The 22,025-nt window shown below is 40.4% G+C and overlaps 1 protein-coding gene across 1 annotated transcript in view; it reads right to left on the bottom strand.

Annotated features, from left to right (window-relative positions):
* The window catches only part of LOC122775890 (IQ motif and SEC7 domain-containing protein 3-like), a 40,513-nt gene extending 18,987 nt beyond the window's left edge, over positions 1-21,526 (bottom strand). Inside the window, exons 1-3 of the mRNA XM_044036099.1 lie at positions 20,652-21,526; positions 8,450-8,524; positions 1,995-2,112 (exon numbers count right to left, since the gene is read on the bottom strand). Of these exons, the coding sequence (XP_043892034.1) occupies positions 1,995-2,112; positions 8,450-8,524; positions 20,652-21,208 (750 nt within the window). The 5' untranslated portion in view covers positions 21,209-21,526. The remainder of the gene's footprint in view (positions 1-1,994; positions 2,113-8,449; positions 8,525-20,651) is intronic.
* Between the last annotated feature and the right edge of the window lie 499 nt (positions 21,527-22,025).

The following is a 22,025-nucleotide window of genomic DNA, read 5'->3' as shown; positions in this document are numbered from 1 at the left end:
TTTGAAATAGCTTTAACAGCAACTAGAGATGTGGTGCACTGTTACTGTATTGTGCTTATAATACCTGGGGGTATTGTAAGCACTAACTTCCAGGTATTTTTACCAGACGGCAAAGCTGACGCTAACGAAGAAGAGATTTTTGAAAGGCCACTGACATCATCTCAGACTACATATGACCCAATCCTGTTTCTCATTTTTACTCATACCATCACTTGGAACTGTTACAAAGCAGGCATTCAATTCAATTCAATTCAGTTTTATTTGTATAGCGCCAAATCATAACAAACATTATCTGAAGGCACTGTACGTATACAACATCAAAGAGAGCAGAAACCCAACAGTTCACACAATGAGCAAACACTAGGCATCAGTGGAGAGAAAAAACTCCCTCTTAACAGGAAGAAATCTCTGACAGAACCAGACTCAGAGATGTGCGGTCATCTGCCTCGACCGGTTGGGGTGAAAGGAAAAAGGGTGACAGAGGAGAAGTGGGGGACAGAAAGGGGGGAGAGAAAGGACAAGAGGGACATGAGGTAGAGACAGAAGAGAGAGAGAGACCAGGAGCAGATACACGACAACTGTATCAAGTTTATACAGTCAATAATGACATGTTTATATCAATACAATGTAATTCATATAAGTAGCAGCAGAGAGTGTTGATAAAAATTACACTGATATCAACTTTTAATTATAGCATAATAATAATAGTGATGATATGTATGATAGTAATAGTCTCAAAAACTGGATCTGGATCCTGCAACCTGCATGCGACATGACTTGCTTTTGCCAGATATTCAACATGCTGTCCTCATTCTCAGCCCAACCCTCATATTTGTTTTACAAAATCATTGTAAAACAAATGATTTTCTGGGAGGAGTTAGCCTCAGAAAACAGGGTTAAAACAGGGTTAAAACAGGGTTTAGCCTTTAAACACTTCACAGGAGAAGCAGAGACATGTCAGAAAACATCTTCATCACCTGGAAATACTGGTGGATGAATTTATGATGTGCACAAAATGACAGCAAGCTATTTTTGTATTTTTGTAGTGCAGCTACACAGTATGCTTTCCAATGTTTGCTTTATGAGGGCAACAGCATTTTCCTCGGGTATGGTTCATCTGGGAAAAATGTCACTTTCAAAGGCTCATACAATTGAACCTACCCCTCTACCTCAACAAGAATTGTGACACGCTACGCCTTCTCAAGTGGTTGGGGCACTTGAGAAGGGGTGAAACAGGATTGAGAGTATTGGAGGAAGGTCCCGCCCCCTTTTGACATATAGCATATATACACACATATACAGTATGTATCTGCCAATACTGGCGAAGAACAGAAGGTTGTGATAAAGGTGTTACTAAAAATAAATGCACAACCCTGTATCTATTGTTTGTTAGCAGATCTACTCATACTTAGACTCAAGTCTAAGTATCCTTCTGAATTTTACCAACCCATTTTCAGCAAGAGGGAGAAAAGAAGGAGGGTGGGAGTGGGAGTCAAGGGAAGATGAGACAGAGAGGGATGAAAAAGGAGGACAGCCATGCAAGTGCCTGCGCAAAAACACACTCACACAAAGTGTGCGGACACACACACACACACACACACACGCGCACGCACGCGCGCGCTCATGTGCACACACACACACACACTGCAGCAGCAGAAGCTGTGACAACAGCAGACCCTTCAGCAGTTTGCTCTGAGAAATGAAGACATCTCCAGTCGCCAGGAGCAGTTATTAGCTGTTACCATGACAACCTAGCATCTTTTGTGCTCATTTTGCTGTGGCGGTGGAGTTACTGGTGCTCTTTGTCATGTCAGTAGAGACGGAAATGGATCCGAGAGGAATTTCTTTTTTGTCAGACAAGACACAAAGTCAAGTGATCATCCATCACACACTTCGACAACAGGATAGGTGGAGGAGTCCACATCTGCCCCCTCACACCATGACGGTGAGTGTGGGCCCACACACACGCACACAAAATTTAAAAAAGACATTACCTGTTTATTCTTATTCTCCAGGGTAATTTCATACTCGCTGGGTCCCTCCCTCTTGGGTCCCTCCACTTCCTGTCCACTGCCAGAGGAGGTTCCATCCTCCAGGCTCAGCATCTGTCCACTGTCACGGAAATAAAACAGAAAGCTATCAGTCATCCCCTCTGACCTTCAAAAATCTGCCATTATCACAGTGGCAGCTCATCAGCTCTGCAGAGTGTGAAGAGGTTCATGAGGGAAGCAGCAGGTTGGAGCGGGATGTGTGGATGTGGTGAGACGACGATTGCAAGACTGGAACTGAGACTCTGCAACCGACATGTGGCTTCAGTGTTTCTGCCCTCTACAGTATGTGACACTGTTTGTTCACTTGTCTATTTCTGAAAGGTCAAGCAGATGAAAAGATAGATTATCTTTGGTTGTGGAAATGCCAGCGCATTTAGATGCTCAGAGCAGAGCGGAGTGTGAGCCAACACTCGATGGGAGAAGGTTAAGGACTGAGGTTAGGGTTAGGATAAAGATCCAGGTTAGGCTTAGTGGACTCATTCACTGTTGGCTCACACTCAGTATCATTAATATTTCCATGACCCATAAAAATCCATCCATCCATCCACTGTCTACCACTTTATCCTTCACATGATGGTGGGATAAATTATTATAAATAATATGGAGGTCTGTGTAGAGGTGAAGGTAAACACGTACAAATGAATATTCAACCAATAAACAGAAAAGGGCCATCAGATTAATAAATAACAATAAGGATATAGAGAGCACACAAATGAACTCTCCAGTGCAAATAATATTCAAAGCAAGAAATAACTGATCAAGAAATAGTTTTCAGAGACAAGGGGGATATAATTTGAGAGGGAAGATAAATTTAAAAATACACTGTGCCAGGACAACTTTAAAAAGTATGTGTGTTTTAATCTCTGGGGTTAAATTATGAAACAGTCAAATCAGAGTAAAAAAAACAGTAGTTTAATCCCAGACGGTGATGGAAATTGTTGTGTTTAAGGCCAGAAATAGTGATGAGATAAAGTAGCCGTTACATTGAGTTGTGTGTAATAGGACTGGGGTAGGAACATGTATAAGTTTATGCTTCTTTCTACTGCTTTTCAAAAATGTGACGAGAAGGAAACGTGAAAGTGTTAAAAAACAAATAAATAATATATATATGTCTATATATATATATATATAGACATATATAAATAAATAATTGTGAATGTTGAACGTGTTTGAAATAAATATATACTCACAGTTGGATGTAGGGAGGAGTAGTTAAGGCGTTGCTTTGATTTGAAATGTATCAGCTTTACAAAGTCAATTTTGACTCTGAATGCTTTTTATATATAAAAATACATTTAAAAAGAAGTATGGTAATGACATAATATGGATTCCAGAGTCTGATTCATAGACAAACAAATGAATGGTTTTCATGTTCTAGTGTCTGGATTATAGTGTAAGAGGATGATAAGTCTGTGATATTATATAAGCGCTCACAAACATGCAAGACAATAAAAGTCAAAAGTGACATGCAGGAAAAGTAGAGGAATGAACAATTTCAGCTGCACAGGTCAATAATTCTATGAGTTAGAATAATCTCAAGGACAAGTTAAATAAATGATACATGTACATCTGGCCTGACTCTGAACATCAGGTTCAATTGGAAAAGGAGGAGGAGGCTGCACTTCTAATCCCAAATCCTATATTCCCAGATGGAACAATGTTCTTTTCATAGACTGCTTCTTATATATGACAGCACTATCTGCTGCACATGCTGTTAGAGCTGCGCGGGACTCACTGAATCAGAGTTATTGCCATGATGACACAGCAGAAACCATCCTTTTTATTGTATATATATTGAGTTTTCCATTTTACACGTAAGCGTCCAAAAACATAAAGTGGCCACGTTCTCTATAGCTTCTCATCTCACCACTTTAAAAGGAGAGAAAACATTGACATTCAGCACCGTTCAGCCTGTATTCAGCCAAACTGGTCTAAGCGTAGATGTATGATCCACGCCTAAGAGCTTTTATAATGGTGTGTGTGTGTTTGGTACCTCTTTGGGACCTTATGGCATAAACACTGTCCTTGTGAGGACCAGTGGTCCACACGGAGACCAAACCCAAAAGACCAAAAGAAATATTGTAATACTTGATTAAGCTGTTGATTATTTTCTTGATGAAACAATTAGTTGTTTGGTCCAGAAAATGTTGAAAAAGGTTGATCAATGTTTCCCAACCCTCAAAATAATGATGTGATCTCTATACAAACCACAATAAAACCAAATATTCAGTTTTAACGATATCTTTCCTGGAGCAAAGAGACCATACACATATTCACATTTAAGGGTTTGTTTTAATTATTAAAAAAACACAATTATCAATTATCAAAATAGTTGACAGTTAATAGATAGACAGGACTGGTTATGGTTAAGGTTAAGTGTAATGTTTTGTTTAAATGAATGGAGTTCTGAAATGAAAGGAAAGCATTGCAAACCTGTGTGTGTGTGTGTGTGTGTGTGTGTGTTGTGTACAGTTTTTCCTCCACCATGATAATGCTTACTCTAATCATTTTTACACGAAGGGGACTAAACAGGACTGTGGAGGGGGGGGATAAAAAGCCTGCTCATGGTTAAATAATGAGTGCATCACTAAAGTTCCTCTTTGTTTTCTGTGATTGCTGTGAAAGCAACTATTCTCCGTCCCGAGCCAGAGGAGCTCGGTCATATCTTTAAATGAGACCAAGCTGGAGAGAGAAAAAACAGAAGAGAGGGAAACCAAGGGGGAAAGGCCGAGATAGAGATAGAGAGAGGAGACGGGAAGACACAGTGAGAGTGTTGGTGTGTGCCTGCTGGAGGCTGCCTCTATCACAGACTCTATTAAAACACTGCCGGGCCCCAGCGCTGCAACAGAATACATTAGAGTACATTAGAATACTTTAGAGGATTTAAAAGCAGGAGTTGAGGTATTAATGCATCTGGACAGCAAAAGCCTCTTTAATGATATGGGTGCTATACACTCACTCGCTCTCTTACTCTAATAGACACTCTCACACCCACACACTAAAACTCTGATTTCTCTGTGTTTTCTGACTTTCATTTGATTGTATTTGTTGATATTTTCTGAAGTTTGCTTGAGAAAACAGGTGAACTAATGTGACAAGGCTGAGTGTACCCAAAGATATGTTCCACGTTCTATTCACCAGTGTTAAAAAAAGCATTCAGACATTTAACTTAGGTTACACATTTAATGGTTATTTATGTAAAATGTTGTGTTAAAAATGTTATAAAATGTTACTGAACGTCACTAAAACATGTTAGTAATGTTGGTTTGAAAATGGTTTAAAATTACTTCAGTGTTAAGTTTATTTTTAGTGGACATTTTAAAGAGTTGTCAAACTTGCGATCTGTGGGCCGTGAGTTTTTTTCTGTGATATGATTTTAAGCCCACACTGACTGAACACTTGTTTTTTCCCCCCAGGTCATTTGAGTTTGAGTTTTTGAGTTTTAATGTGAAATACATGAATGATAAATGTGATTGTTGAGGATAAAGCGGTAGAAGATGGATGGATGGATAAATGATTAGATCCTGGGATGACTGGAAAGATGCAAGCTCCTCCTTGAGGGACTTCACAGTCTAGGTTTGACAGCATTTTCAAGTCAACAATGTGAAATATTTAGTGTAACTCTAAACCACCGAGCATTTAGGCAGCTTTTCCCCCATTACTGCTGGATGTTAAAATGTATAATACAGAGGCTGTATTAGAATGTGCAGTATGCAGTATCCTTGTTTTAGCACAACCTATCGATAATCTGACGAAAAATATTTCATTTTCACCAACTATATAAACACACCTGAGTACTAAAAAAATGTTTTTTTAAATAAAAAAATTAAATTTGTGACATTTGGAAATATGTCAAAGTTTAAAGTTTGTTGCTCTTTTTTATGAACAAAAATGGTCTTTTTATCACTACTACCGTATTTAAGTGAGCACTAAGGCTTAATATCACCTTATTGTGTGTGCTTTTTGTAACAATGCATGATAATATTGTGTATCGTCCCTTATCCATGCACATGCTCACGTTGCAAACACACTCAGAATTCACTCCTGCTCCAATCGCGTGATGTCACGATGAAAGAGGAATGAATATCTGTCAAATTCCATCTCTGGAGGCCCTACAGTAGCGACACACACACACACACACATACACACACACACACACACACACACACACACACATAGAGGGTGGGAAGAAAAAAAGGCCAGAGGCTGATCTTATTCAATGTGTGATGGTGGTACAGCCATCAGTCACACACACACACACACACACACTGCATGTCATCATGTCAGCTGAGCGTCCACTGCTGCTGTGCCTGTAGTCCGTCCAATTAGGACTATATTATAGTATGTGGGAGTAGGAGGAGCTATACGTCATCAGGTCAGAGGAAACAGAGGGAGGGATGTGATATATGGAGGAATGAGATAGTGATGAAGACAGAGAGGTGATGAGAGGAGAAAAATATATAGTATATAGGAATATAAAGTATTATAAATTCCCCCGTAAAGACTCAAAACGTTGTAGTGCATATGCCAGCACTGTAGGTTGCGCTGTAACGTTGTAAACATTCGATATAATAACAGAAACTGAGTCAGAGAAAAGAAAGGTGACTTTGACGAGCGACAAATCCAGCGACTTTCTGTCATAAACACAAACCTTTAGGAGAACACACAACTCTGCTGCATGAGTGAGATTCATCACACACACACACACACACACAGTCAGCACAGCAGACTGTGTGTGGAACAATCACTGATCTCTGGTTTTGTTTTCTCCTCTCTTTATTTTATGATTCAACACTTTTTTCACCCCCGTGTGTGAAATCTCTAAAGACAGGACGTGTTCTAGTCTTTACATTTTACTTTTCATTGACGGTAGTTAAAGGTAAAACTGTCAAACAACCTCCAAACACTAGACAATGAATGACAGAGCTGGGAATATGACGTCATCCTTTTCCTAAAGTATCGTGAAGTACTTTCTGTTTACGTGGAATTCAAAAACCATTGTTCCAGGGCCTAAAACGCTGTCTCCGGCAAAAAAGTACACGTGTTCACCTAAAGCCGTTTCCATGTGAACGGCCCCCAAGTATGATATTCACATGACAGTGTTTTGGAATTTTATGAGAATTCCTGCATTTTACTAAACGCTGGTGAAAACGGAGGAAAAGTGGCAAACAAATCAGAACAAATATTTAATAAAATAAAGGAAACACATTAAAAAAAAGTGGTTCAAAATGGCTCAGTAGCGCCCCCTGAGGTGAGACCCAGTAAGCCGAAACTAAGTTGCATCAAATTCCATAAAACTTGTCACAGACATGTCACAGCCCAAGACGAACAAAAAGGTCAATTGGGACCATGGCCTCAACTCAACAGGAAGTCGGCCATTTTGAATTTGGCGTCCATCGTGGCGATTTGCGCATTTTGTTTTCGCTACAAAGCAGGAAGCATAACGACATCCAAAATCACCTGTCTCATGTCACGATATAGATATAATATCAACCGACCGACTAATCGGAAGTAGGTTCAACTGACGCAATCTACAGAGAACTAGTTAAATGATGGTTAATAACACTTAAAAAATAAAAGTAGTATTTATAGTCAAGAGGCACTTTTGTATCTGGTTAGGGTTAGAGACACTCCTGGCAGTTACTTCATTGTATGTCACTTATCAACTGTTTACCTGTTGCCATGATACTGAATACCCGTTGATTACTATAGAGAGAGTCAACAATGGACTATATAAAGTAAATTAAGTGTTACCCAATAAATTAATCAATTACATGGAATGAATTGCGAGTAAATGGGCGGCAAATGGTTACACACACACAGACACACGCAAGACACACACAATAACAAAAGAACAAGCTCACACACATAAAGCGATAGAAAAAGACGGGAAACACACAACACACAGGCAAGCGTGCCCACGCTGAGACAGACGGCAGAAGTGGCTCCAGTATAGATCTTTAAAGTCAACACTTCTATTCTCCGGTTACTATGGGAGTAACAGCCATTGCGTCATTGCTGCGTTGCCATGGGCACTTTGATAGTGGCAGCATCAGTTCATACACTGTCTTCACACACACACACACACACACACACACTGCTCTGTAGCTATATACAGTACATGTGAGTTGCCCTTGAGGCTGTAAGCGCTATAGGTTTGCTATGGTGAATTTAACTCTCCTACTGTAACTCTGTGCTCTATAAATAAAACAGTTCACACTATGCCACTATTCTGAGCACACACACACACACACACACACACTGATGAGCATATTTAAAAGCTCATCAGTTAGATGACAACACGCACTAGAGAGACAGACAGTTTTCATTGGCTGAAGGAGCAGATTGAGACGTGAACAGATGACGGGGTCTGTGATTGGCGGCTGAGTCTCTCTTACCCAGATGAGCAGGTGGTGTCGGCCTCTGGATGTTCAGGGGCGGGGCAGCAGAACTGATGCAGCACGATCTCACTTCTGTAGAAGGAAAGACAAGAGAAGGAGAAGAGATGAGCAAAGAGGGGGAGGCCGGCAGACACTGAAGGACAGCATGTCTTTGGTTATTGTTGGCCATTTGCTGGTTGTTTGCCTCGTCTCCGTAATTCTCCCCAATGCTCATTTTAAGTCAGACATCCCAAAAGGCCCTGAAGAGACTCATTAGACTCCTCTGGGTTTTCCCCATGAGTTCGATTACACTGTGGCTCAATTCAATTAGAGGTACAGTACACAACTGAATCTGTAAAGAAGATTACTCAGGCCAGTTATTGGCATTTTTATATAAATGGCATCCACAGATATATGGATATATATATATATATATGTCATTAATGATATGTACGCACACAGCAGACAACAATGGCTGGATGCTACAAATGCTGTGAAATGTTAAGTTATTAGAGGAGAGTGGGCACTACAAAGGCCGAAGGTAATTTGATCCACGATCCATGACTATACTTCCTGTGGACTCGTACGCCTGGATGGTCTCAAAACAAACAAAACTGGAAGGACATTTGTTTTTGTTTTTATTGCAGTTGATTGCTGGTGCATCTACATGTCTACTCCAAACTAAGATATTAGAATAAAAGAAAACAATGGCTGGCTGCTGTTTGCTGGCATCATTTTTTTCTTCTTTGGAACAGTTCAGTTTGGTACAGTACATGTTTTTGGTTTTTTTATGTCTCCATAAGGAATAGTACCAAAACAACCAGCCCCTACTGGAGCTAGACCAGCTCCACCCAGGACAGTCAGCTGACTGGACGACAGAAAAACATCACTCCCTTGTGATTGGTGGAAATATCCCATGGAAGTCGAGGTAAACTGTTCTGAGTCTGGGGGCAGCAAAGGCCCTGCCACCTCTAGACTTTAGGAACCTCCAGCAGCAGTTGGTCAGAGGCCCTTAAGACTCTGGTCAGAAAGATACAGAGGGGCCCTCTGTATACCATTGAGGGCTTTAAAAAATATTTATTATACAATTAATACAAGCTGCTGGATGTCCTCCACTGTTGTCTATTGTGTTATGTTCCATGTCGTCTTTCATGCCATCGCTACGCTAGTCAAATGATTAATAAATGTTCAAATAACTGTTTCTTTTAGTTAATCTATCATGCGCATCATTTGTTATTGTTAAACAGTTATATTTTATCTGATGGAGGGAAGAAATCAGCCATCAGCCACACTGGATTGTTAAGATTGGATTTGGCATATATTTCATAGAACAAAGCGTTTCAGTGGAACTCTCAATTCACGGCTGAGAAAGCATAGCATGAGTGTGAGTATTTCCATGTTCTGTGCTTATTCACACCTGCCTCCGCTCAGTTCATCAGATCAATGAATACTTAGCAGATTTGCCAAAACCAAATCTCTAGAGATTGTTCCTCCATCACGTTCTCTAATCATTCTCTTCTCATGTTCACCTCGCTCTCATTTCTCTCTCGTACATTTTGAATTGACAACAATTAACAGACGCATCACGTGTTATGAGTTGTATTCAGTATGTTATTGTTGTCGAAGACAGTGATTATCAAAGGTTCAAGGTAGATTTTTTTTTGGGGGTCCTCAAGTACATCCAGCATCTTAACTCAGTCTCCACACAGAAAGACCCTCAGTCAAACCGGGTTCTGAACCTTCTTACTGTGAGGCAACAGTGCAGGCCACTTGTTACAGTAGTGGCCTGCACTGTTTCCTCAAGATTTAGGAAACTGCATCCATAAAATGAAGCTGCAGTTCATTTATCACACATGGAAATCTTGCAAATGTCTAGTTTATCTATTCAAAAATCTAAGTACGGTAAAAACTGTCAGAAACATTATATTATGCACAACTTTGCTCTTGTCATGATTTATGTAAATGAATTGGTTCAAGAAGGTTTGTCTTTTTCCATTTTTTTTTAATTTATTTAATAAAACTCATTGAGATTAAAAAATCTCTTCTGCAAAGACCTGGCCAAGACAGGCAGCAGGGCATGGAATACAACTTCAGGCAAACATACATACATTACATACATTAAATACTCAGTTAAATGTCAAAGATTTAAAAAAAATAGACATAAAATACAGTATCTACCTAAATTATACAAAATCCAATATAAAATTATATAAGTAGCAATTATGTTCCTGGCTCCATTCCTTTAGACTGCATGTTCAGGTCATGTCAATGTCACCTGCAGAAGTTCTCTGTCGGCCTCATCAAGGATGGAGATGATATTTATATACATTTTCTATATTCTTCAGTGTACTTGGGCACAGTATAGTATTGTTAAAATTGCACTTAATTTTCTTAAGAAATTTCAGGCTGTTCATAATCCGTTTTGTAAAAAGATAAAACAAAGGGAAACATTTGGAGTTCTTGTTGTCTATAGATAATAATGCTGTTATTTTACTGGTCTGGAACTAAAATGAATTTGACACCTCTCATATAAACAGTCAGTCAATCCTGACTTCCTGGTTCGGTTGGTATCTCGTGTCGAATCCGTTCTCACTGAGCTGAAAGCATTACAATGAATGTCTTAAGTCTCGTGACCTTGGCGCAGCTTATTGCTGGTGACACAGACCCACAGTGACAGGCATTCATTCTCTGAGTTAGTGCAAAACTCAGAGTGACAGTCGAGGCTGCTTTTCCACAGCATCTCCCACAGACTTAAAGGTGCAAATGCCTCCAATCAGCAGACTTCAACACTCTTGGTTTATGTGAATAATACTCCTCCATCTGTCCTATACGCCTATAAGCCCACCGCTGACATCACACACACTCACAAACATTCTGCTCATGCACGACTCGTTTTCTATCCATCACAGCGTCGGTGTTGGAGCTTTGAGTGCAGTAGCTGCTGTCTTCATAGACAAAGCATTGTCACTATATTTGGAATAGTTTACATCTCTCTTTGGAAAAATCCATTTTCTCTGCCAGAGGCTTAAAACTCTCACAAACAATTATGTCATATTTCATTATTTATTTTTCAGCGCAATCACTTCTATTGTGCTCTGTTCCTTTACCTGATTTGTCACAAAAGGTGACAGAGCTGTGGAAACTCAACAAACTCAATATCATCTTCTTAAAACTCGCTTTTTATCATATAGTGTATTGTTGATTTTTTTTTGGGGGGGGGGGTCACTTTGTATTGACTTACTTTTGGAAACACTTTATTTCCATGTTTTGACTTTCACTGTTATTTTAACACCTACCTTGTTTGTTCTGTTGTAAAAAACGGCTGCAATTTTCGATTATTTTCACAATCGATTAATCTGACGATCATTTTCTCAATTAATTGAGTAATCGTTTGGTCAAAATAGTTCACGTTTAATTTAGTGATCGATTAATAACCGATTAATTGAGTAATTGTTTCAGCCCTCGTTGTAAAGCGCCTCGTGAGTCTCTATTGAAAGATTATTATTATTATATATTATTCTTCAGGGCCTACACATGCATGAACAGTGGTGGTGAAAATGTATGTGAGCGTGGTTCAGTGATCCTGAACCAGGTTTCACGTACATGAAAGAAAGTGCACAAAAAGTAATTGTGGTGATTGTTATTATTACATCACAACAACCAGGAACATCTGGTCAAATAAAACTAATACTAGTACATTCAAAACCACTTATATCAAACAATCCTGTCAAAATAAAAGTGCGCTGAAGAGTACGACTTCATTTCAATTTAGGCTTCGATCGTACTATTTTATTCGACTCATTTTGCTCATGTCTAGGCCACGCGGATGGTGCAGTGGTTAGCACTCTTGCCTTTGGAACATGGTGTTCGTGGTCTTTCTACGTGGAGTTTGCATGTTCTCCCTGTGTGTGTGTGTGTGTGTGGCTTTTCTCCCACAGTCCAATAACATGTAATATGTGGATTAGGTAAATTGGACACTCAAAATTGACCACAGGTGTGAATGTATAGAAAATGGATGGATGCTCATGTACTATCTGGTCTAACATTGTATGATCTGCAAATAGCTTTTAATTTATTATATTATTCATTAATGAATTATTATCATAAGTAGGAGTAGTAGTGGTAATGAGCCGTACGTTTCCGCCTCTGCTTTTAATTCTACCCAAGGCTTTCTCATGTATGAGACGATTATGTGATGATTTATGTCCCTCTTTGTCGTATCGAAAAAAGGAAACTATAATTCAAAAGACCATTTCAGAGCTGGTGCTTTTCTTCAACCTCAAGTGCACACACTAATTCAGAAACTATAAACCTGTGCCGTAGAAATGAGCGGGGAAATTGAATCACAAGGTTTAATATCACTAACAATTTTATTGACGCTGTCTTCATTGGAATCAAATTGGCATCAAATTAACCATTTAAAACAACATCCCGGGTTGTGATGAGCCGCCGAGCAGAGAGCCAAGTCTCTGAGACAGTTACCACATCAATAATTGACAGGAGACATCTGTGAGGGAAGAGTTCGATGGGGTTATTTCTTGCTCCACAGCAAAGATCAATGACTAAGCAAGAGAGGAAATGTGTGTTTCCTAAAATATCAAATAAACTGAATGTCGAAATGCGTGGGATAGGAATGAAAACACGAAAAGATGGTGAGCTGGTAAGTAAAAAACGTCACGAACGGTAAAAGTAAACAAACAGACATTATTTCCTTGTCTTTCCTCTGGCTCGGTCCATTCTGTCTTTGTTTTTAAAGCGAATGTTTACAACGTCATCTTCTCTGTTTTTGGTGTAACGTCAAATTAAATGCATTGCATAAAGTTGTGTGCCTGAAATAATTAAGCCCTGTCGTTGACGGGATTGTTTTGGAAAATTAATACTATTAGATGGACTATATTTCATATATGGTTCTGCACTGATTTGGAGTCATTAGGTCACATGACCTAAATGAGACCGCGGGAGTTAAGAGCGATGGGCCGGACATTGAACAAGCCGTGATTGTGCAGCTATCACTGGGTGGAAACGGAGGAGGTCACCGATACATCTGGAGCGAATGTCCATTGAATATCCAACCGGAAACTGATTTTTTATTTTACTCATTTATTACTGATTTAATCGTTCTTCCTGGTGCTGCCTTTGAACGAGTTGTGGCAGCTGCAGATTTGTAAATTCATAATTGTAGATTTTTTTACTTTTTGAATGGTATCCTCAATAAACCACTTATGACAGTTATCTTTCCCCATATGTATAGCACACACTCTGGCTGATCCCTGATCGACATGGAGCGTCAAAGTCAACAACCTCAAGTCAGTTTTTTCACGATAATCGAGCTGATTTCTTCTAATTGGATTGATATGGCACAAAAATACACCAATGACAATGTAACTTAATTGGCTTTTAATGTTTTTACTTTTGGGAACACTGTTACTAGGCAACAATAACAAAATACAGCACCCCATCAATGTGAGAAGTACCAAAAGCAAAAGTAACCGCTAGAAATCAAACATAAATAAAATCATCTACTAATTAACTATGATATTGATGTTGTGTATTACAGTGTACTGTGTATATCAGAAAGGTTTCTCATCGTAAATACCTTTCTGATAAAGCAGAAGGATTACTGGACCTGACAAGGTCAGAGAGAGGTAGCAAACACACACACAGGGAGTCACCACATTGGTTGGTACAAGACATAATGGCTATCTGCCTCCAACAACACTGACAAAGAGAACAGGTGAATATTTTAACAGTACATGCCTCCTGCTGCTGTCGGCCTGTGCTCTCTCTCTCTCTCTCTCTCTCTCTCTCCTCCCTCTTTCTCTCTCTCTCTCTCTCTCTCTCTCTCTCTCTCTCTCTCTCTCTCTCTCTCCCCTGTGTTGTAAGAGTACTTTAAACAGTGCTTTGCAGCAGCCACTATCCAGTAGTTAGTATAAGGAACAGGGGGAGGAGAAGGAGTGTTGACATGCAACAAGATCAACTGTGTTTAGACTCCAAATCCATTGCCAGTGCTTTGTATTCACCTTCAACGGCATCACATGACGTGAGGCCTGTCCCTGCGCTGTCCAACCCATTTGTCTGCCAGCAAGACAGGGAAACAGAGGAGACAGCTACCTTAGATGCACCCTTTTTCCACCATGCTCATCTCTGTTTCCATCTCTCCTTTTACCTGTCTCACCCCCCTCTCCCCCTCACTCCCTATCTGCCTCTTTCACTACGGTGCATTCCAATGTCAGCCTCCAGCTCCTTCCTCTGGACACCTCCAAAGGCTGCATCAAAGACGACTAAGCACATTCCCCTCTCCCCTCTCTGTCTATCTTTCTGCCTTTTCCTCTCTCCTAAGAAAGGCTGATTACTGTTCGCTCCATGGGCTAAGTGGGGCAGATAGGAGGCTCAGCTGGAGAGAGGGAGAGAGAGAGAAGCAGAGGAGGGGATCCTGTCTCACCCTCTGACTAAGGCAAAGCCACATGCATAGGCAATGTTGACAACAAAGCAATGCACACAAACACACTCAGAGCTGACGTTAAACTTGATCACAAGGGAAATAAAACTGGGCCGTCTTAAGCAGAGGCGGTCCTAGACTCTAAATGACCAGTGAACTTCTAGTCTGATCAGGAGGGGGCAGTTAACCGCTCAGTGATTTGAAATCAAAATGATATCTTGATAATCCATCTTGATGTTGCAAATTAAAAACAGTCAGGACGATGATGATGATGATGATGATGATGACCATTTAAAAGTAAGATTATTTGTTTTGATATTTTGTTTTGAGCCCTCATGAAAATACAACCAGCACTTTTTAAACATAAATAACCGAAAACTATACATACCTACAAACATCAAATAATCCCACACACACACACACAAATAAAAAAAAAACATTGCTGGGTGGGTCTTAAAAACTGTCACTGACCAGAAACAAATGTATGCCTGTCTTTTTCTTTCTGCTCTTAAGCCCCATTCTGACCTGGTATTAAAATCTAACTGTGTGGTCCAATCACATGTGGACAGCCTGGAACACGACTGTTCACACTGGGCACAAAAACACATCCTGAATGCATCTGCTGTGACCACATTATGATCAGATCTGACTTTCACACACACACCTTTATTCAAATAAACAAGATTCAAGAGTCTTTATTGTCTTGTAGCAATTGAAGTTGTTACTTAGTACAAGAAATTAAATTATAAGTGCTTGACTCAACTCAACTTTCCAGAAGCTGCATTGATGAGGTAGAAAATACACTGAGTGAAGTCATATAAAATAAAGTATAACCTTTATTTAACCAGGAATAAACTGGTTATAAATAACTAATAATAACTAAAAACTGCCTTTACTGTTCTGATCAACATATATAAGAATAGAATAAGATAAAGAAGTAATTGGTTGTAAAAAGAAAAAAGCAATGAAATGCAAAATAATAAATAAACTGTAAAATAAAATGAAACTAGGCTGCTGCAAACGTTTAAGCAGCTGAAGCAAACAAGTACAAACAAGCTGAAACAAATGATGTGACAATCTGTGTTAATGCTGTGAATATGGGATGTTGTCATAAACATAAACAAACTGTCATTCAAACCATTGTCAAAGGAGTGATTAAGCCTATCATCTGAGGAATGGGGAAAGTCTGGTGTCACTGCACACTTCCCTGGCTGAAAACACCAACAAGCAGCATCTCCATCACTCACTGCAGAAGCTCAAATGATGTCTGTTTCTTCCTTACTGCTGAGAAATTACCTGAAACATACCTAGAGTGTCTTTGATTCACTTCTCTGCTTCTTTTGTCCACTCCTCATCAGGAGGGTGGAGGCTGCTCAGCGCAGCTCAGAGGATGTCAGCTTAGGATGCAGCCTCTAATCTGTACCGAGGACAGATTGTGTTCAAAAGGCTCAGGACTGTGGTCACGTGCTTCTTCAAAACACATTAGAGTTTGGTTTTTGTGATCGGATCAGAGGAAGCGTTCAGGATTGGGAGTTTGGACTTGAACTTGGAGTGATTTACATGTGATTGTTGACCCTCGTGTGGAGAATTAAGTGGTAGAAGATGGATGGATGGATGGATGAATGGATCAGTCGGGACAGATGTTGATGCCAGGTCATTCATGGGTCAAAATATAGAGTGAGATAAAGATAAATGGTCAAATGGTCTGTATTTATGTAGCGCTCTTCCACTCTTAGACTAGTGTACAGTTGTTAGAGGCCAGTACTAGAAAGCCATCACTCCTAGAAAACTACAACAAGCACATTTGTTGACACGTTTTCTGCATACGTCATCCTGATCACTGGTGTGATTGGTTGCAGGTCTATGCAGTTGTGTACCTCTGTTTGTCATATTATAAAAAAAAGCTAGCTTTACACTACAGTTTCTGCCATTCACACATTCATACCCATGCTCACAAGCAACTTGGAGTTAAAGATCCCATAGCCCGGAAGTGCCAATTAACGCTGCATTTTTGTGTGTATCTGCGTCATTACCTCATTACCATTATGAAGCCCTAAAAGTCCATAACAATCAGTTCAGCCACTGCTCTATGAAGTGGAACGGCACTTCCGTTGACTAGTTACGTCACTGCCGAATTTCACCACTCCTCTAAACAGCAGCGCCTCCTAGTCCGGGCACTAGAGTCCAGGCACAACCGGTGACGTACTTTCAACCGTAGAAGAAGAAGAACTACTCCAACGCCAACACTACGTATATAACTGTCTTTGTGTGCTTGTTTTGTCGTTTAGCATTAGCGATAGCCAGCTACAGGCTAAGCTCCACGCTAAGCTCCACGCTACGATCGTGTTTCATTTGCATGTGTGTTTATCATCTCGGTAACCACAACGTTATCCAAGCTACAGGCGTCCTGCTGCAGTCTTTCACTTGTCACAGTGTCTTCTGACTCTGGGTCAGACTCAGGATCAAATGCATAAGGGATTACGGCATTACTCAATGTTTTGATAATTGCTAGCAGTGCATCTTCCTTTCCAGGGGGGGAGCTTCCAGGTAACTGGCCAATCACAAGACAGTGGGAAAGCTCTCGTTGGCTGGCCAATCTCAAGACAGTCCGTGTTCTGTGGGTGTGGTTTTGGTCTGAATCAGCACGGCTGACGAGAGCGTCAGTGATGAGACCTTTACATCGGCTCGTTTGTAGCAACTAGGACGTTTTTTGACCATAAAAACGACTTCATGTTTGTAAGTACACCTCCATATCTCACATACAAGTGACATAGGACCATGCTATGGCCTCTTTAAGTGTCATGCCCAAGGTCACAGCGGCACGTAGGCTAACAGAACAAGGAATCAAACCCTTCACTTTCCAGTCGAAAGGTGACTCGCCCTTCCACTCACCCACTGTCAATGTGTGAAAGTGAGTGTTTGCTCATTGTGTGAACTGTTGGGTTTCTCTGTCCTGTATATAGCATCGTAAGGTCTAAGCCTGATACCAGGTACAGGATGCAGCAGGCAGTGACAGGATCCTCTTTAAATATGCAAGTGAAGGCTTGTCTCACCTTCACCTGTGTGACCAGCCAGAGGCAAAATCTACAAAGTAGGTGTTAAATTACTGGCCTTATCCAGATGGACTTCAAATCACTGATGACATTGGGATGTGAGGTTGCATTCAAGGACACGTAGTAGAACTGCAGGAGCAGGAAGGCCATTAAAAAATAAAAAATTCAAAAATAAAACCCAGCTCACACTTCTGCATGATCAACTGGTGGTGGAGGCTTCTGCTGTTTTCTACCATTCGGCTTTTATAATAACAATTGATTTATTGTAATTGTCTTCCTTGCCTGTAAAAGTAATTTAAAATGGGAATCACTGATGTGATGCTGATTCCTGTCAAAGACTGACACATAGTAGCTGCAGGGTACACACTGGTTCCAGGTAAAAGATACGGAGCACATGTTTATGCGTTTATTTCTCTAATTGAATGTTTAGTTTTTATTTGATTTTTATTTTAGTTGATATTTGATGTAAATTCTCAATGATTAAAAATTTGGTCACTTTTGCAAAACAACAGAGATTGTATGCAGTACAGTGGGCCAATATAATATCAGTGAATGATTCATGGATTAATCATTGCAGCCCTAGTATACCAGTTATTAATCGATTACTAAATTAACCGTCAACTATTTTGATCACCGATGAATCTGTGTTTGTTTTTTAAATAATTAAAACAATAATTATTTTCAGATTTATTTGCTCCATATAAGAAGATATTTGAGAACATTACCAATTTCAGGTTTTGAAAGCATCCTTTCCACATTTTCTGACAATTAATCGATTAATCGTTTGGTCTAATTTACACAATTAGGATGCATGTATGTTCTTCCTTTTTTTGTGGTGTGATTTCTCATTTGGTGTGCCATGGTATGTATAGTGAGCTTTTTATTAATTTGTTGCTTTTGTATTTTTTACACTATTTAGAGCACTTTCAGCAAAATGAGTTGTTATTTATGTGTAAATGTGTAGATTTTTTAGATTAATTTGTGAGCTTTTGCCCCATGAAATGTCTGCACACACCTCTGATAAATGTGAGGCAGGTAACATTTCTTGTAAGATGTATACCAACAAATTCTTTAAAAAAATTATATACATATATACAGTATATACATATTTCCGCTCCGTTCCTCCCCTGTTCTGTGTTTCCCCCCTCACTGGAGGTGGGGTCCCAGTGAGCCCAATCAGCGCTCCTGCTGTGATACAACACACACACACACGGTTTTCTCTCATTAAGTGATGTAGAATGAAGCTCTGGTTCCAAGCAGGGAGTCTCCAGCCCTGTGTGTATGACTGTGTGTGTGCACGTGTGTTTCATCTCACACAGCTACATCAGAGGCATGCTGCTCTCCTGAGACTTCCAACATCCTGTGCAGTAAATAATGGAGAAACCAGCAGCGATGATGATGGTGACGACGATGATGATGATGATGATTGGACACGGCGCCTCATCATCGCACGTGAAGCTGCTCCATGTCTGACATTGACATTGAGTGTATTTCCAGCACATTCTCACACACTCACACACACATGATTAGGCCTACAGCTGTTTGTTATGTAATGATCCAGTAATCGTGATCCAGTTTCTGATTTAAATAATCCAGCTCTTCCTCTTGTGGCACAGTCCTCAGCTAACACACACACCGAAAATTGCAAATGTGCAAGTGCCGTCCCTCATTAGTTGAACACCGCTCTTACTGCAGGACGCGCATGCTCGTGCACATTCTTAATGATACTGGGGTTTTTTTTCTCAAGATAAAAGCCTCACATATACTGTGAAGGATTCACAATGGAACAGTTTAGACAATACTGCGGGTCCAAGAATTTGGTGATACAATATAGGGGTGACCCTAGAATTTATTGTGATACATTTAAATGACGCAAGGCCATATATTGTGATCTGTTACCGTTAAAAAAATTGGATTTGAAGAAAAACTTGAATTGTAAAATGAACAATGTAAGCGTTAGCAAAATGAACAATGTTAATTTACAGTGCATATACCTTACATGTCTAGTGAGAGGAGTGGAGGGAGGAGCAGTCGGTCAAATGGTCGAAGGTATGCAGCCAACTAGTGGTCGGAGGCTTAAGTACAAGACAAAACCACTGAGTAAGAATACTTCCAAATTGATATTGCCCTTCAAGTATTCTATACATTATCAATATTTGATGTCACCCCTGGTCAGTACTGCAGAAAAAAACCATAGAGGGTTTTACATTACATTAAAAAAAAGAAAAACAATCATAGAAACCATGGACTTGCACTCACACACACACACACACACATTCACACAGATTAATGTCCTCATTTAGAGGACATTACACTGACTTGTTGTTAACCATTTAAATATCATGTCTTCCCATTAAAAATGTAAAAGTCTACAAGGAATTTGTTTTGAGGAAGACAATACTATCTATCTATCGATCTATCTATCTATCTATCTAAGGGCTGAACTGGAATCAAAATATCTCTTTGCAATTCTAACACATATTGCACTTACATTTTGATTTGTACTTTTTAAGCCATGCTATAATCGAGTGTTATGGGTTTCAATTAAGACAGAGCTCTTCTATAATTTAAGGGTGAGAACTTAAAAAGGTATTTGTTGTTTCTAAGATTTGCTGTGTATTGCATTCAAGAGGCAAAAACCCCCAACAACAACTCAACAGAATAACCTTACATTAATGTAATACCTATAGACCAGATGCAAACAACCATAAACCTCTGCTCCACTCACTCAGATTTTCTTGCCAGGGCCAGAGATCGACAGAGGGTTGTGGGGGTCATCTGCATCAAAGAGCGGCAGCTGGAGTAACTTCCGCCGTCGTTCTCTGGGTCACTTTCGATCGGTGAAACCGTGGACGGATCGGCCGGCACCAGCTGCATGTCCCCCGGGTCCATTGGTTGCGAAGGCGAAGACTGGCCCCCCGGAGTGGCCTCGACCGGTGCTGGTGCAACTGCATGCTCTGGCAAAGAGCCAGTGTGGAGCTGAGGCTCCTGTGGATGAGGATGAGGACGGTGGTGGTGGTGGTGGAGGAGGTGAAGACAGCCGGGGTCAGCTTGTTGTTGATGATGATGGTGGTGGTGATGAAGATAAGGATGCTGCTGATGCTGGACCCTGACATCCCGCAGGTGCCGGTTCTCGCCGATGAGCTCGTCCACCCGCCGGTCCAGCTCTTCTATCCGGGAGCGCTGGGTCTGGATGAGACTCTGCTGGTTCTGGACGATGGTGGTGAGCTCCCGCAGGTACAGAATCGCCTGCACGGGGTTGTCGAGCAGACTGGAGCTCATCATACCAGAATGCAAGAGGAGGAAAGAATGAGAAGAAGAGAAAAAAGAAAAAAGAGGCAGCTGGAGTGACAGAGGAGATGCAAGTAATCGGTGAGTGCGGATAAGAAGGTGAGCTGCTGTCCTTCCTGTCCGCTCTCCTCTCCTTGATTCTCCTCGGTTGTGGAGGATGAGGCTGCACCGACAGAGCTATGCTCTCTCCCTCTCTCTCTCTCTCTCCTTCGCTCACCGTGCAGAGTGGTGCTGATGAGAGGAGCTAGATCCAGATGTGACAGCAGAGAGGAGGGGATGAGGAGGAGGAGGAGAGAGGACAGATACGTCGTTACACACAGGCCTAGAGAAGACTACAGAGTAAGCACGCGCCCTATAGGCTGCAGAGAGGCATTCAGTGTTTTAATATTAATAAGAATAATATCATATGTAGTTTATTAAACATTAACAGTATGTAGAGGTATGAAATAATTAAATGTAGAACTTTTGCATATTTTACTTATGTAGAAGCTCAACTATCTTCTTCATAAGGTAGCCTGTTGTATAATAATTATATGCCTGTCAAGTCACGTTCCTGTCTCGCCTGGTGAGCAATTTTGTTTTTTGAATATGATCATTTCTTCCTTGAATCATAATCCACATCATTCAGAATATTTCAAATCCATCCTTTAGTTTTTGAGTCATTCCGCTCACAAACAAACAAACAGACAGACAGACAAACAAACAAAGAAACACGGCCAAAACGTCTCCTCGGCAAAGATACATAATAATAATAATAATAATAGAGGAAGAAGAAGAAGACGACGACGACGAATCAAAAAGAGCTAAAATA

This window comes from Solea senegalensis, linkage group LG10, assembly GCF_019176455.1.
Source record: "Solea senegalensis isolate Sse05_10M linkage group LG10, IFAPA_SoseM_1, whole genome shotgun sequence".
Classification (NCBI taxonomy): domain Eukaryota; kingdom Metazoa; phylum Chordata; class Actinopteri; order Pleuronectiformes; family Soleidae; genus Solea; species Solea senegalensis.
Note: the sequence above shows the minus strand (reverse complement) of the source record. Positions and strands in the feature narration are given on the sequence as shown.